The 12,843-nt window shown below is 43.0% G+C and overlaps 2 protein-coding genes across 7 annotated transcripts in view; one reads left to right on the top strand and one right to left on the bottom strand.

The window, feature by feature from the left end:
- DSTN (destrin, actin depolymerizing factor) overlaps positions 1-6,694 on the top strand; it is a 96,652-nt gene extending 89,958 nt beyond the window's left edge. Inside the window, exons 3-4 of the mRNA XM_073672502.1 lie at positions 494-570; positions 2,322-6,694. Coding sequence (XP_073528603.1) covers positions 494-570; positions 2,322-2,431 — 187 coding nt within the window. The 3' untranslated portion in view covers positions 2,432-6,694. The remainder of the gene's footprint in view (positions 1-493; positions 571-2,321) is intronic.
- LOC141257666 (cystatin-like) overlaps positions 5,972-12,843 on the bottom strand; it is a 67,006-nt gene continuing 60,134 nt past the window's right edge. For 4 of the 6 annotated variants that reach the window (XM_073672498.1, XM_073672496.1, XM_073672497.1 and 1 more), the window contains exon 4: positions 11,948-12,118. In XM_073672498.1, the coding sequence (XP_073528599.1) occupies positions 11,963-12,118 (156 nt within the window). In that variant the 3' untranslated portion in view covers positions 11,948-11,962. Of the gene's footprint in view, positions 6,700-11,947; positions 12,119-12,198; positions 12,218-12,843 lie in introns of those variants that run through there. The other 2 variants (XM_073672500.1, XM_073672501.1) reach the window with 2 other exon arrangements.

Here is a 12,843-nt window from a genome sequence, read left to right on the forward strand (position 1 = left end):
ATGTGGGTGTGTGGGTCCTGGGTAGTACCCCCTCCTTACCTGAGAGTGGGGTACCACACCTCTGGGTGAGATGCAGTACCTCTGTGGCGACTGGACCCGCAGGGGCGCCACACATGTGTCGCGGCTGTTAGACAGCTGTGACACATGCATGGATTGCCTGTTTTTTTTAGGCAATCCATGCATGTGTCACAGCTGTCTAACAACTGCGACACATGCAGCCACGGCAGATCAAACAGAGAAGCCGAGCACGCCGAAACTACTCGGCGAGTACCCAAGCATGCTCATTTAAAGGGTTAAACGAGCATGCTCGCTCATCACTAGTCCCCAGCTCTACACAAAATCTTGAAAACATCATGGCCAGTTTGGGTTCCTTTAGGACAGATGTTGAAAACATTGATCTAGGCTCACAATGTCTTACATCTTTTCTGATTTTTTTGCTTTAGATAACAAATGATAAACATGTTATTATATTAATTTTTTTTTTTTTACATAGGGCTCCAGAGGATGCACCTATCAAAGAGAAGCTATTGTTTGCAAGCTCAAAACCGTACTTAAAGCAAGCATTTTCAGGTATGCCCATTGTCATTGGGTTAAAAGTTCTGTATGAAAAGAAAATGCACTATACTAAAATATAAAAATTATACTACTCGCAGATGGATGAATGTCTTAAAATGAATGGGTGGTGCATATGATTCCGCAAGTCACAGGATTTCAAATAATAGAAAAGAAGAGTGCCTGATTCTTGAAGGTGTTTTCGCAAGTTTTCTGGTGTAAAACACTTTCAAATGTTGCAAAATGTCGCTTCATGCACAATATGAAGATTCACAAAATGTTGTGACTTTTAGCATTTACATTTCTGGTGGAGGTGCACATCAGTTGTAAGATGCGCTTAATTAATTTAGTAATTAGTAAATAGGAAAAATTCAGCACATTAAGTAGTAATCAGACATACACGCAGATCTCATAGTACTGCAAGTCCCAGAAGGAGTAGGTAAAGTAAGTAAACCCAGTATCCAGATTCTTTCAAACAAACATTTATTGAGGATATAAAAAAGCCACGAAATCCAACACTAACAAAATTGGCGAACGAGTTTCTGTCTTTTAGTCATTGCAATGACTAAAAACTTTGAAACGCGTTTGCCAATTTCACTAGTATTTGTTTCTGTGGTTTCAATAAATACCTGTTTTAGAGGATCCGGATGCTGGATTTGCTTTATGATTAGGCGCATCTTACTCCCACATGCCCATCATTAAGATTGAATGTACAACGCCAGTTTTAATGAATCGACTGTGGATTCCTATGTAATTCTCAGGTACTGCACTAGGCATAACACCGTTTATCAGTTCTACTTCAAGTCTTACTTTTTTTTATATTACATTCACTTAAATAATAACTAAACATTTTTTTGCTAATTCTATCCAGTATTGAAAGTTATTTAACTTTGCAAATCACTTTATAAGTGATTTGGCTTTGGTCCTATAAAAAACTTTCATCTAAGTGGCCTCCAAACCATTGCTTATTTTTTAGTTTATTTGTCTGGCTTTTTTACGCTTCGTTACTATGCACTGGGAGTACAAAGTCTGGCAGTGAATGGGGAGGCCCCTAAGAGTGTGCTCGTTCCCCTGCAAGGTATTAAATACAGGAAGCTTCTTCTCATTGCTCAGGAGGATCGTACTGTGTCTCCTACATAAGTAGACTTGGACTGGCCCAAAGGGGAACTAGTGATTTCCCTGGTGGGCCCCTCTGCAGGATTGGGTCCTCCGCCCCACTATATAAAGAGTAGTTGGCACAATACTCTTGATTTGCTATATACAGACCAAGCCAGCATTCAAACTATCTACTTTATAATTTTATTGAATCAAAGTTAAATTTGTGAATTTAGGATAATCCAATATTTGCATGTGGCTGAACAGATGACCCCCAGGGTCAATATTACTTTTGGGCCTTTGGCAGCCCAGTCTAACACTGTACATATCATGTGTTTCCTGCACTGTGCCATCACCAGTAACTCCTCCAGCACAGTTGTTCCAAGTGCTAGTCAGATTAGTCAGCACTGCTGCCATTGCGGATTTATGGGTTTGAAGAACTGTCATGGCAATGCTGCCTAAACTCACTAGTGCTACGTACAACTGTGCTGGAGATATTGTTGATGGCACTGTGCAGGACACACAAGATGACGTAGTGCTTATGCAGGACACACTGCAAATTAACAAAACCTAATTTAATACTTTAGTTACTCTACCACCATCCGCATATTTATATTAAACAAAAAGGAATTTTTGCATAGTAATGTCAAATCTTTTCCTTCTTTTTTTTTTAGGAGTCAATAAACAGTGGGAACTTCACTGTCAAGATGACCTGACTGTTGATCAGCTGGCGCAGAAACTCACTAGTGGCAAAATTAAATCTTTGGAGGGACATATTTTATAGATAATTAGTGCCAGTAACACACTCGCTGCTTAAAGTGGATCAAGTCCCATTGAGAAAAAAATAATAAATAATAGTCTCAAGTTTTTTTTTTCCAATAAATATCAAAATACTTAATGGTTTAAATTCCATTCCACATCCATAGATAAAGAGGTTGTCCACTACTTTAAAATTGACGAGCTATGTTTGGGTAGGTTACCAATGTCTGATCGGTGGGGGTGCGATACCCGGCATCCTACCGATTAGCTCTTCCCGATGGCGGCGAGAAGTACTCAGTTACAAAGCTGCTCCATAAATTCATAGTGGCCACTCCTGGGTACTGCACATCTGCCCCCTATTGATTGCTCCATCAATCAGACATTGATGACCTATCCTAAGGCTAGGTCATCAATGTTAAAGTAGTGGACAACCTCTTTAAAGAATTTTCCTGGGGAATTGGTAGTAGTGCTTTTCTAACTGATATGAGCGAGTGGGCTGCAATTTCTGTAAAAATGTGTCAACTATGCTGCCTTGCAGATGTTGTTATAGTTGGAATTGCACACTGTATGCCATGGGTTTAGGGTAATGTGGGCACAGGACCTTATATCCGAACACCAAGGCCTTTTTTTATTGTTTAGGCCATGGCCCCACTGTAACAGCTAGGACTGATGCCATGCTTTGTCCCAGGCTGTTTAGCGCTCTATGGCCACGACCCCACTATCAGTATTCGGTCAGTATTTATTCTCAGGAGTGGGAGCCAAAACCAGGAGTGGGTGATAAATGCAGAATTGGAGACTTGTTTCTATTATACCTTTTCTCTGATTGTTCCCCTCCTGGTTTTGGCTCCCACTCCTGAGAAAAAATACTGACCGAATACTGACCAAATACTGATGGGGGGGCGTGGCCTTAGAGTAAGACTTTCATGCAAACTGGGTCTACAAAAATATCATTTTATTGACTACTTCAGCTTCCATAGCTCAGTGGAATTTGGCATGATATACTATGCAATAAAGCCAGGAGATTGGTACCATAAAGTACTCAGGCAATATTTAAACATACTGCCAAGTTTTAATACTGTTTTAGGATAGCTATATATTATATACATAAACATTTACAAGGGACCACACAAGACAATGCTAGTGGCCTCCGAAGATGAAGCGTGATGCAGTAGCACAGCTTGAGAATTTATGTGATAAATCATGGTAGCCCATAGATTGTGAAAATGATAAGTGCACCTTTGGTGTGGCTGAACAGTTCCGTGCACTTTTCCACCCATTTGCCTAAGCCCTGCTTTGGTTCCTGTAAAGCCAGATCTGTCAATCAAGGAAGAGGAGGGTGGAGATTAATGTAAAACAACTATGTGAGAAGGTGAACTGAACTGTTTGGCCCCATCTGGTACACAGACCCTATGCTTGGTTTTAAGTGTTATTTTCTGCTGACGGCTTCCCTAACCTATGACCTTTATTTGATGAAGGAAAAACTGCTGCAAGTCCCTAATATAAACCACATTAATATTTGGTCCCTAACCTGAGATCTCATGATTAGTTTACACATGCATGGCCATATAGTGATAATCTATGCATGTGCTGCGGACATACATATCACAGGCAGACGGTGAATGAATCTTATTATTTAGTCCATATATAACAATTTTTAGGGTTTAGGTCCACATTAGGCCTTGTGTATTATAGGCTGATTCAAATATTTTCCTATAAATCTTACAGATTTTTATATTTTACAATTGTTAGTAATACAAGTAAACAATGGATGCAAACTAAATTCTTATGGTAATGTGTAGCCACAGATATGAATGTATAATTATTTGGTCATACTATATCAAGAATGATTAATAATCACCATCTGTAATGGATAGCTAGGAGATGTGCATTGACGATGGGAAAAATTCTGCTTCATTATTCTTCTATGACTGCTGTCTGGTCATTGACTGTAACATTGGTAATAAAGAGGTTTAATGCTACACAAGCATACATCATTTCAGACAGACAGAACTAGCAAGGTTTACCTTCATGCTCTACATATATGGCTCTTTAATCTAAGCCACATTCTAGATCAAAAGTAAAGTCTTCATATTCAAACTTCTGTATTTGGGTTTCCCAATTATGACTGAAGAAGTGACACAATAGTGAATGATTTTCTTTCCACTGCATTTTCCCAAAGAAGAAAAATTGAATACTCAACTCACAACAATTGGTCCATTATTCAACTGGGACTTAAAGAGAAATTTTCTTGTTATTAAATTGCTTTAATCAGACAGCATTCAAAATAAGCTAATTTGCAATTACATTTTTCTATCTGCTGTCATTCTCCTGCAGTGAGAGCTTTTATCTTACATAGTGTATAGCTTGTTTCCATGGAGCTTAGCCACCAGAGCCTGCTCAAGTGCTCAGAAGTTACATCCCTGAAGAGGAGTTAACTCTTAGCATCCCAGACAGCTCTCTCCAGCCTATTGCTTTCTATACAGCTCACCTCCCTGCTCCTCCATTTCAGCTTCTAAGCTGTTATCAATCTTGTAGAATCCCAATCTTCAGGCCCTAACCATTGACATCTTCCAGAGTAGATCTCCCTATCATGGCTCTCACTTTCCTGAGCCATATACTTGTTCTCAGGCCCTGTTATTTGTATACGTAAATATAGAAATATTAGCGTAGACTGAAAACAATCACTGACAGACTGTTAATGTGCTTTAGTCGGACAGAGCTCCTGATAAAAATGGTAACTTGAGGGGCACCCACTCCCAAGCAACCAGGAATTGTGGAGACTACATAGCTCTGTGCTGCTCAAGAGACAGCTTGAGAAAACCCCTTTAAGTGATTAATTTGCAAAAAACTCGCTTTGTGGTTCCTTCATCTGTAGATGTGTTGTAGTGTAGACAATCTGGAAAGTTATTTACACTTGAACTAATGAATGTCAAACAAAGGAGGTAAAAAAGTAGAAATTGTGTAATTATTGGATATGGTTGGATATTGATCTTTGATAAGCGTTTCTACCTTTAACAATGTCCGCTATTGGAATTTTCTAGCTTGACATTTTCATCTAAGGGTCTTCTAAATCAATCCTGGAGGGAACAGTTTTACTAGTCAGTCTTTACTTTATTCTTGTAATTTCTTATTTATAATGTAAAATATTACCATTTACAGCCTCCATATGAGCATGTACAATACTGACAATAGTCAAAAGATGAAAGATTGTAAGTAGAATAAAAGACAGAATAAAATATTGAATTTTAGATTTCTGTTATATTACAAATGCGTTGGTGTGTTAATCTTAATAGGTCAATGAAACAAAAAATCCTATAACACAGGAAGACTGAGGCAAACACGTCACATTATTTGGTAATGTCTATTCATCTACTGAGAAATATCCCTCTTATTTCTAGTTACATATTTTATTTAGTCCAAACCACACAATCTAGTAACAAAGAAAAACACTCCATGAGAATAGAAATGTAGTAAATTCCCCAAACCCTCAGTAGCATAAACCCAAAAAGTGCGAGATTTAGTTATTCAGTAGAACATTATAAAAAGATGACGCCAGAGGAGCAGATATCATAGAATCATATATTTTGGGAAAGTGAAGCGAGATTCTGCTAGTGGTAGACTTTTAGAGATTACAAGCGTACAGTGAAACCCCTCAACAAAAAAAAAAAGCCAAACATTTGATACATAACCTCAAATCGAAAAAGAAGGACGGAGTAGGTAATAATATCATAGTTATTAGATAATGTTAAAGATTGATCTTTGATTTCATTTTGTATCTTACAACAATGTCCATTTTCTGAATGTTCTTGCTTCCCAGACTTTTATCTTTAATAGTTTAACAAAACATTATATACTATATCCATGTTGGTTTTTTTTCTTCTGCATAAAATACATCTATGTATAACCTTCACATAAGCATTAACGACAATGGACAAGAGAGGAAATCAAATACTGCTTAAGATTTAATTTTGGATTTCTGTTCATTGAAAAGGTGCTGAAGTGAATGGTAATACCTCAGTAAATAAGCTAATTCAGTAGTAGACTTTTTTTTCCATGTTTATTCGTATATTTCTATAGCAGTGACCCATTTTAAATAGCAGTAGACAAAGTCATTTGCAATAACCTCAGTAACATAAACTCAAAGTATAGTGTAATATTTTGTTTTTCTGCGGAGTATTAAGAAAGAGGAGCCGGTGTCACTGTATTGCGTATTTAAGGGTTACAGGAAAAATTAGTGAGACTGAATGTTTCAGGTGGTAGGCTTCTGAAAACTGTAAATGAACATTGCTTTACCTGCAAAACAAACAAAAAAACATGTTAGATACAGCCTCAAAAAACAAAAAAGTATGCAGTGAATGTACTTATTTTATAATTAGACAGAAACCAAGGGAAAAAAACTTCGAATACAGGTCCAATATAGATGAAGCAAATTTGATTTGTTCAAAATACTGACATGATGTCACACTGTCACAGAATACTGGAGGTAGGGGGCCTAAGCTGACCCTAAGCTGGGGCCCTGACTAATCCCTCAACCTGGAGGTACTGTTAAAGGTACAGAGGTCCAGGCCGCCAGCGTAACCCCTACCTCCTGAGGATCCCTGCACCTCAGTAATCTAGTCCTGAGAAGGACCCCGATCACAACAATTGGGAACCAGAAATAATATGCCCACACACAGTATTTAGACGAACGAGACAGTACAAGGGAAAAACCAAAACCACCTTGCATACAACTTCTACACAACTACAACAGAGGGAACACCAACGGGAAAGGAGATAAATGATAAAGCAAGGAAAGGGAAAATACACTTCCAAATACACTTATCTCAGCAACTCCAAACACCACGATCCGCTCTGTAAGTCTGAATGAAAAGCTTTCACCGACACCTCCCAAACAGACCTGCAGGAATATGAAGGAGTCTCACTAAAGAAGCATTGATTGCAGCTGGGCAAGGCTGGACCTCAGCTAGCCCAGAGAGAGAGAGAATTAACTCCTTCACTGCCGAAAAAACACAAAGCACCAACAAGTCAGCTGCGAGAAGTCAGGCTGTGTACTCGTGACGGTCTTCGTGGCAACACACCCGTGACAGTACCCCCCCTTCTACGAGGGGCCTCCGGACCCTCAGCGCCAGGTTTATTCGGGTGAGTCGTGTGGAAGGCCCGAACTAATCAGTCTGCGTTAATATCCGACGCAGGAACCCACATCCTCTCCTCAGGACCATACCCCTTCCAATGAACCAAGTACTGAAGGGACCGGCGATTAAAGCGTGAATCAATGACCCTCGATACCTGGAACTCCAAGTTACCATTGACAACCACAGGAGGGGGAGGTAAAGGTGACGGTACCACCGGCGCCACATACCTCTTAAGCAATGATCTGTGAAACACGTTGTGAATTTTAAACGTAGGGGGGAGGTCAAGACGGAATGCCACCGGATTAATAACAGAACTGATTCTGTACGGCCCGATGAACCTGGGACCCAGTTTCCAGGAGGGAACCTTAAGTTTAATATTCCTGGTAGACAACCATACCTGATCGTTCACACTTAGGTCCGGACCAGACACTCTCCTCCTATCAGCCATACGTTTGTATCGGTTCCCCATAGTATTCAGATTCTTCAGCACCCCTCTCCATACTGAAGCGAGAGATGAGGAAAATCGTTCCTCCTCCGGAACCCCCGAAGAGCCCCCCCTACTGAAAGTACAAAACTGGGGGTGAAAACCATATGCCCCAAAAAACGGGGACTTACCAGTGGACTCGCTCCGCCTATTATTGAGAGCAAACTCTGCCAGAGGTAGGAAAGAAGCCCAGTCCTCCTGGTTCTCTGACACAAAACACCGAAGATATGTCTCCAAGCTCTGGTTCATACGTTCCGTCTGACCATTGGTCTGAGGATGAAAAGCCGACGAGAATGACAAATGCATCCCCCGCCGTGCACAAAACGCCTTCCAGAACTTGGACACAAACTGAGACCCCCGATCAGACACCACCTCGGAGGGTACCCCGTGAAGCCTCACAATCTCCCCAATGAACACCTGCGCAAGAGTTTTAGCATTAGGGAGAGCCGGAAGAGCGATAAAATGTGCCATCTTGCTGAACCTGTCCACTACAACGAGTATGACCGTTTTACCCGAAGACGGAGGGAGGTCCGTAATAAAGTCCATAGACAGATGAGTCCAAGGACGCTCCGGGATCTTCAAAGGTAAAAGGGCCCCAGACGGACGGGTATGTGAGGTCTTAGAGCGCGCACAAACCCCACAGGACGCGACAAAAGTTACCACCTCTTTATGTAAGTTAGGCCACCAAAACCGACGCGAGAGGAGATCCACAGTTGCTTTACTCCCCGGGTGTCCTGCAAAAACTGAGTTATGGTGTGCCTCGATCACCTTTTGTCGCAACTGATCTGGAACGAACAGTCTCCCCGGAGGTCCAACAGGGGCGTCCCCCTGAGCCTCCAATATCTCCTCCTCCAGCTCAGAGCATACTGCCGAAACCACCACCCCCTCCTGAAGAATAGGAATCGGGTCGTCCGTATTCCCGGCCCCAGGGAAACTACGAGATAAGGCATCCGCCTTTACATTTTTAGACCCAGGACGATAAGTAACGACGAAATTAAACCTGGTAAAAAACAATGACCACCTAGCTTGTCTGGGATTCAGACGTTTAGCGGACTCCAGATATAGCAGGTTCTTGTGATCGGTGATGACGGTGACCGGATGAACTGCCCCCTCCAAAAAATGGCGCCACTCCTCAAAAGCTAACTTAATGGCCAAGAGTTCCCTATTGCCGACATCGTAATTCCTCTCAGCGGACGACAATTTTTTAGAGAAAAAGGCGCACGGATGCCACTTACCAGGGGACGAACCCTGTGACAATACTGCTCCCACCCCTACCTCGGAAGCGTCTACCTCTACAAAGAATGGCTGAGACGCATCAGGTTGAATGAGTATGGGTGCCGAGGCAAAACATTTTTTCAAGGAGGAGAATGCTTGACAAGCCTTGTCAGACCACCTAGAAAAATCCGTCCCCTTTTTAGTCATGTCTGTGAGAGGCTTAACCATGGACGAGAAATTACGAATGAACTTCCGGTAATAGTTAGCAAACCCCAGGAAACGTTGTAGTGCCTTAAGATTCTCCGGCCGATCCCACTCAAGAACTGCCCGCACTTTCCCAGGGTCCATACGAAAACCGGACGCTGAAACCAGGAAGCCTAAAAACTGGAGTTCCTGTACGGCGAACACACACTTTTCCCACTTGGCATACAGTTTATTATCCCGCAAGATCTGTAACACCTGTCTAACGTGCTCCTGATGAGACACCAGATCCGGCGAGTAAATTAAGATATCATCCAGATATATGACAACAAACTGTCCCACCAGGTGGCGAAAAATATCATTAACAAAGTGTTGAAACACCGCCGGGGCATTAGTCAGACCGAATGGCATGACAAGGTTCTCATAATGCCCCTCCGGAGTGTTAAAAGCCGTCTTCCACTCATCCCCCTCCTTCATCCTAATCAGATTGTACGCCCCCCTGAGATCCAACTTAGAGAACCATTTGGCGCCCACGATCTGATTAAAGAGATCGGGAATAAGTGGGAGCGGATACGGATCTCGGACCGTAATCCGATTAAGTTCACGGAAATCCAGGCAAGGGCGTAGGCCTCCATCTTTCTTCTTAACAAAGAAGAACCCCGCGGCCACCGGTGAAGATGAAGGTCTATTATGCCCCTTAGCCAGACTTTCAGAAATATAATCCTTCATGGCCTGCCTCTCAGGACCAGAAAGGTTATACAACCTAGCTTTAGGTAACTTGGCCTCAGGGAGCAGTTTTACAGAACAGTCATACTCGCGATGAGGAGGTAGTTCCTGACACCCATTCTCCGAGAATACATCCTCAAAGTCCGCCAGAAATGGAGGTAAGACCCAAGGAGTAACCGCACCGATGACCGTGTTCATGCAGTTTTTATTACAGAATTTACTCCATTGGCTTATCTCTCTGGTTTGCCAATTAATAACCGGGTTATGCTTAGCTAACCAAGGAAGGCCCAACACTATAGGAGTGGGAAGACCCTCCAACACGTAGCAAGACAACAGTTCTTTATGTATTGCCCCCACTTGAAGTTTTACGCCATGCACAGCTTGCAAAAAACTTCCCTGACCGAGAGGCCTGGCATCGATCGAGAATATGGGGATGGGTTTAGCCAACTCCCTCAATCGCATACCTTGAACCCGGGCAAACCGAGCATCAACCAGATTAGCCCCGGCCCCACTATCCAGAAGAACAGATATCCTCTCAGTTCTCGCACCCACCACCACCTCCGCCGGTACGAGAAACTGAGACGAACCTAGGGACGAAATACCTACTCCCAGATTGCCGTCCACCACACAACCTGGGATCAACAGTTTTTTCGACGACTCTTTACTCTGCAAGGGACGGGATGGACACCCCCCAATAAAATGTCCCTTTTTCCCGCAGAGGAAACACCTTCCTGTCTTATGGCGCTCCACCGGTCCCCTTCCCCGAAATGATGTCCCTCCTAATTGCATAGGCTCCTCCGGACTGACCAGGGGAACCACCATATGAGGGGACCTTGTAGGAGGTGGAGACATTACAGAGGGTAGAGTTATCCCGCACCTCTCCCGAAGCCGTCTGTCAACGCGAATGGCAAGGGCCATAGCGGCTTCCAGTGACGCGGGAGAGTCATACTGTGCCAACACATCCTGTAATTTGTCGGATAAACCATGACAAAACTGGCTCCTAAGAGCCGGGTCATTCCACTGGGTGTCCGTGGCCCACCTACGGAACTCCGAACAGAATTCCTCCGCCGGACGATCTCCCTGCTGAATCCTACGTAACTTAGACTCAGCAAGGGAGATCCGATCTGGGTCATCATATACGAGTCCCAGAGCCGCGAAAAACCTATCCACTGACTGGAGAACCGGGGAGCTTGGGGGAAGAGAGAACGCCCAAGATTGTGGGTCCCCTTGTAGGAGCGAGATGACAATTCCCACCCTTTGTTCTTCGCTGCCCGATAACCGAGGCCGCAGCCGAAAGTACAATTTGCATGCCTCCCGGAAAACAAAAAACTTGTCCCGCCCCCCAGTGAACCTGTCAGGGAGAGCTACTTTAGGTTCTGGTCCGGCTTGCTCCAGAGGATGCAAAACCTTGGACCTAACGTCCGCCAGCCCCATGGACAAACTCTGCAACTGCCGAGCTAGACCGGCTACTGGATCCATGGTAGCTGGAGAAAAACTAAGCTGGTCGGTGAAAATGTCACACTGTCACAGAATACTGGAGGTAGGGGGCCTAAGCTGACCCTAAGCTGGGGCCCTGACTAATCCCTCAACCTGGAGGTACTGTTAAAGGTACAGAGGTCCAGGCCGCCAGCGTAACCCCTACCTCCTGAGGATCCCTGCACCTCAGTAATCTAGTCCTGAGAAGGACCCCGATCACAACAATTGGGAACCAGAAATAATATGCCCACACACAGTATTTAGACGAACGAGACAGTACAAGGGAAAAACCAAAACCACCTTGCATACAACTTCTACACAACTACAACAGAGGGAACACCAACGGGAAAGGAGATAAATGATAAAGCAAGGAAAGGGAAAATACACTTCCAAATACACTTATCTCAGCAACTCCAAACACCACGATCCGCTCTGTAAGTCTGAATGAAAAGCTTTCACCGACACCTCCCAAACAGACCTGCAGGAATATGAAGGAGTCTCACTAAAGAAGCATTGATTGCAGCTGGGCGAGGCTGGACCTCAGCTAGCCCAGAGAGAGAGAGAATTAACTCCTTCACTGCCGAAAAAACACAAAGCACCAACAAGTCAGCTGCGAGAAGTCAGGCTGTGTACTCGTGACGATCTTCGTGGCAACACACCCGTGACACATGAACGACAAAGTGTAGTACGCGACAAGGGAATAAAAACAACATGCAAAAAGAGGGCGCCACAGCAGACCTATCCATGTGTGGTGAACAATCAAATATTTGTTTAGCATATCTGGCCTGTATAATGGCATAAAGCGACATTGCGCTTCCCTGGATGAGGATACATGATAAGTTGAAAGATTGTAATGTGCCCTATTCACTAAATGTATATACACATATAACCACCCTACATCAGCATAATATATACATTAATCTTTGTTATTTAACAGTGCTAAATGCTCCATTTTGTACAGAAAACAGTGCTAGATGCTCAATTTTGTACAGTATATCAAAGAAACAAATACGCACATATAATCTCAAAATAAAACAATAACAGGGAATTTGGAAAAAAACAAGAGAAAAGAAAAGGGGAGGGGGAACAAAATGAAAAAGAAATCAATACAAAAACCAGGGAGTGCTCTGGAGCCAAAAATAAGTAAAATATCCGGAATTTTTTGTGGTTGTAGTTTTCTCAGATGTCACAATCCACGAATCT

The sequence above is a fragment of the Phyllobates terribilis genome, unplaced genomic scaffold (genome assembly GCF_046119375.1).
Source record: "Phyllobates terribilis strain yellow unplaced genomic scaffold, ASM4611937v1 Scaffold_3__8_contigs__length_932513732, whole genome shotgun sequence".
In the NCBI taxonomy this organism is placed as follows: domain Eukaryota; kingdom Metazoa; phylum Chordata; class Amphibia; order Anura; family Dendrobatidae; genus Phyllobates; species Phyllobates terribilis.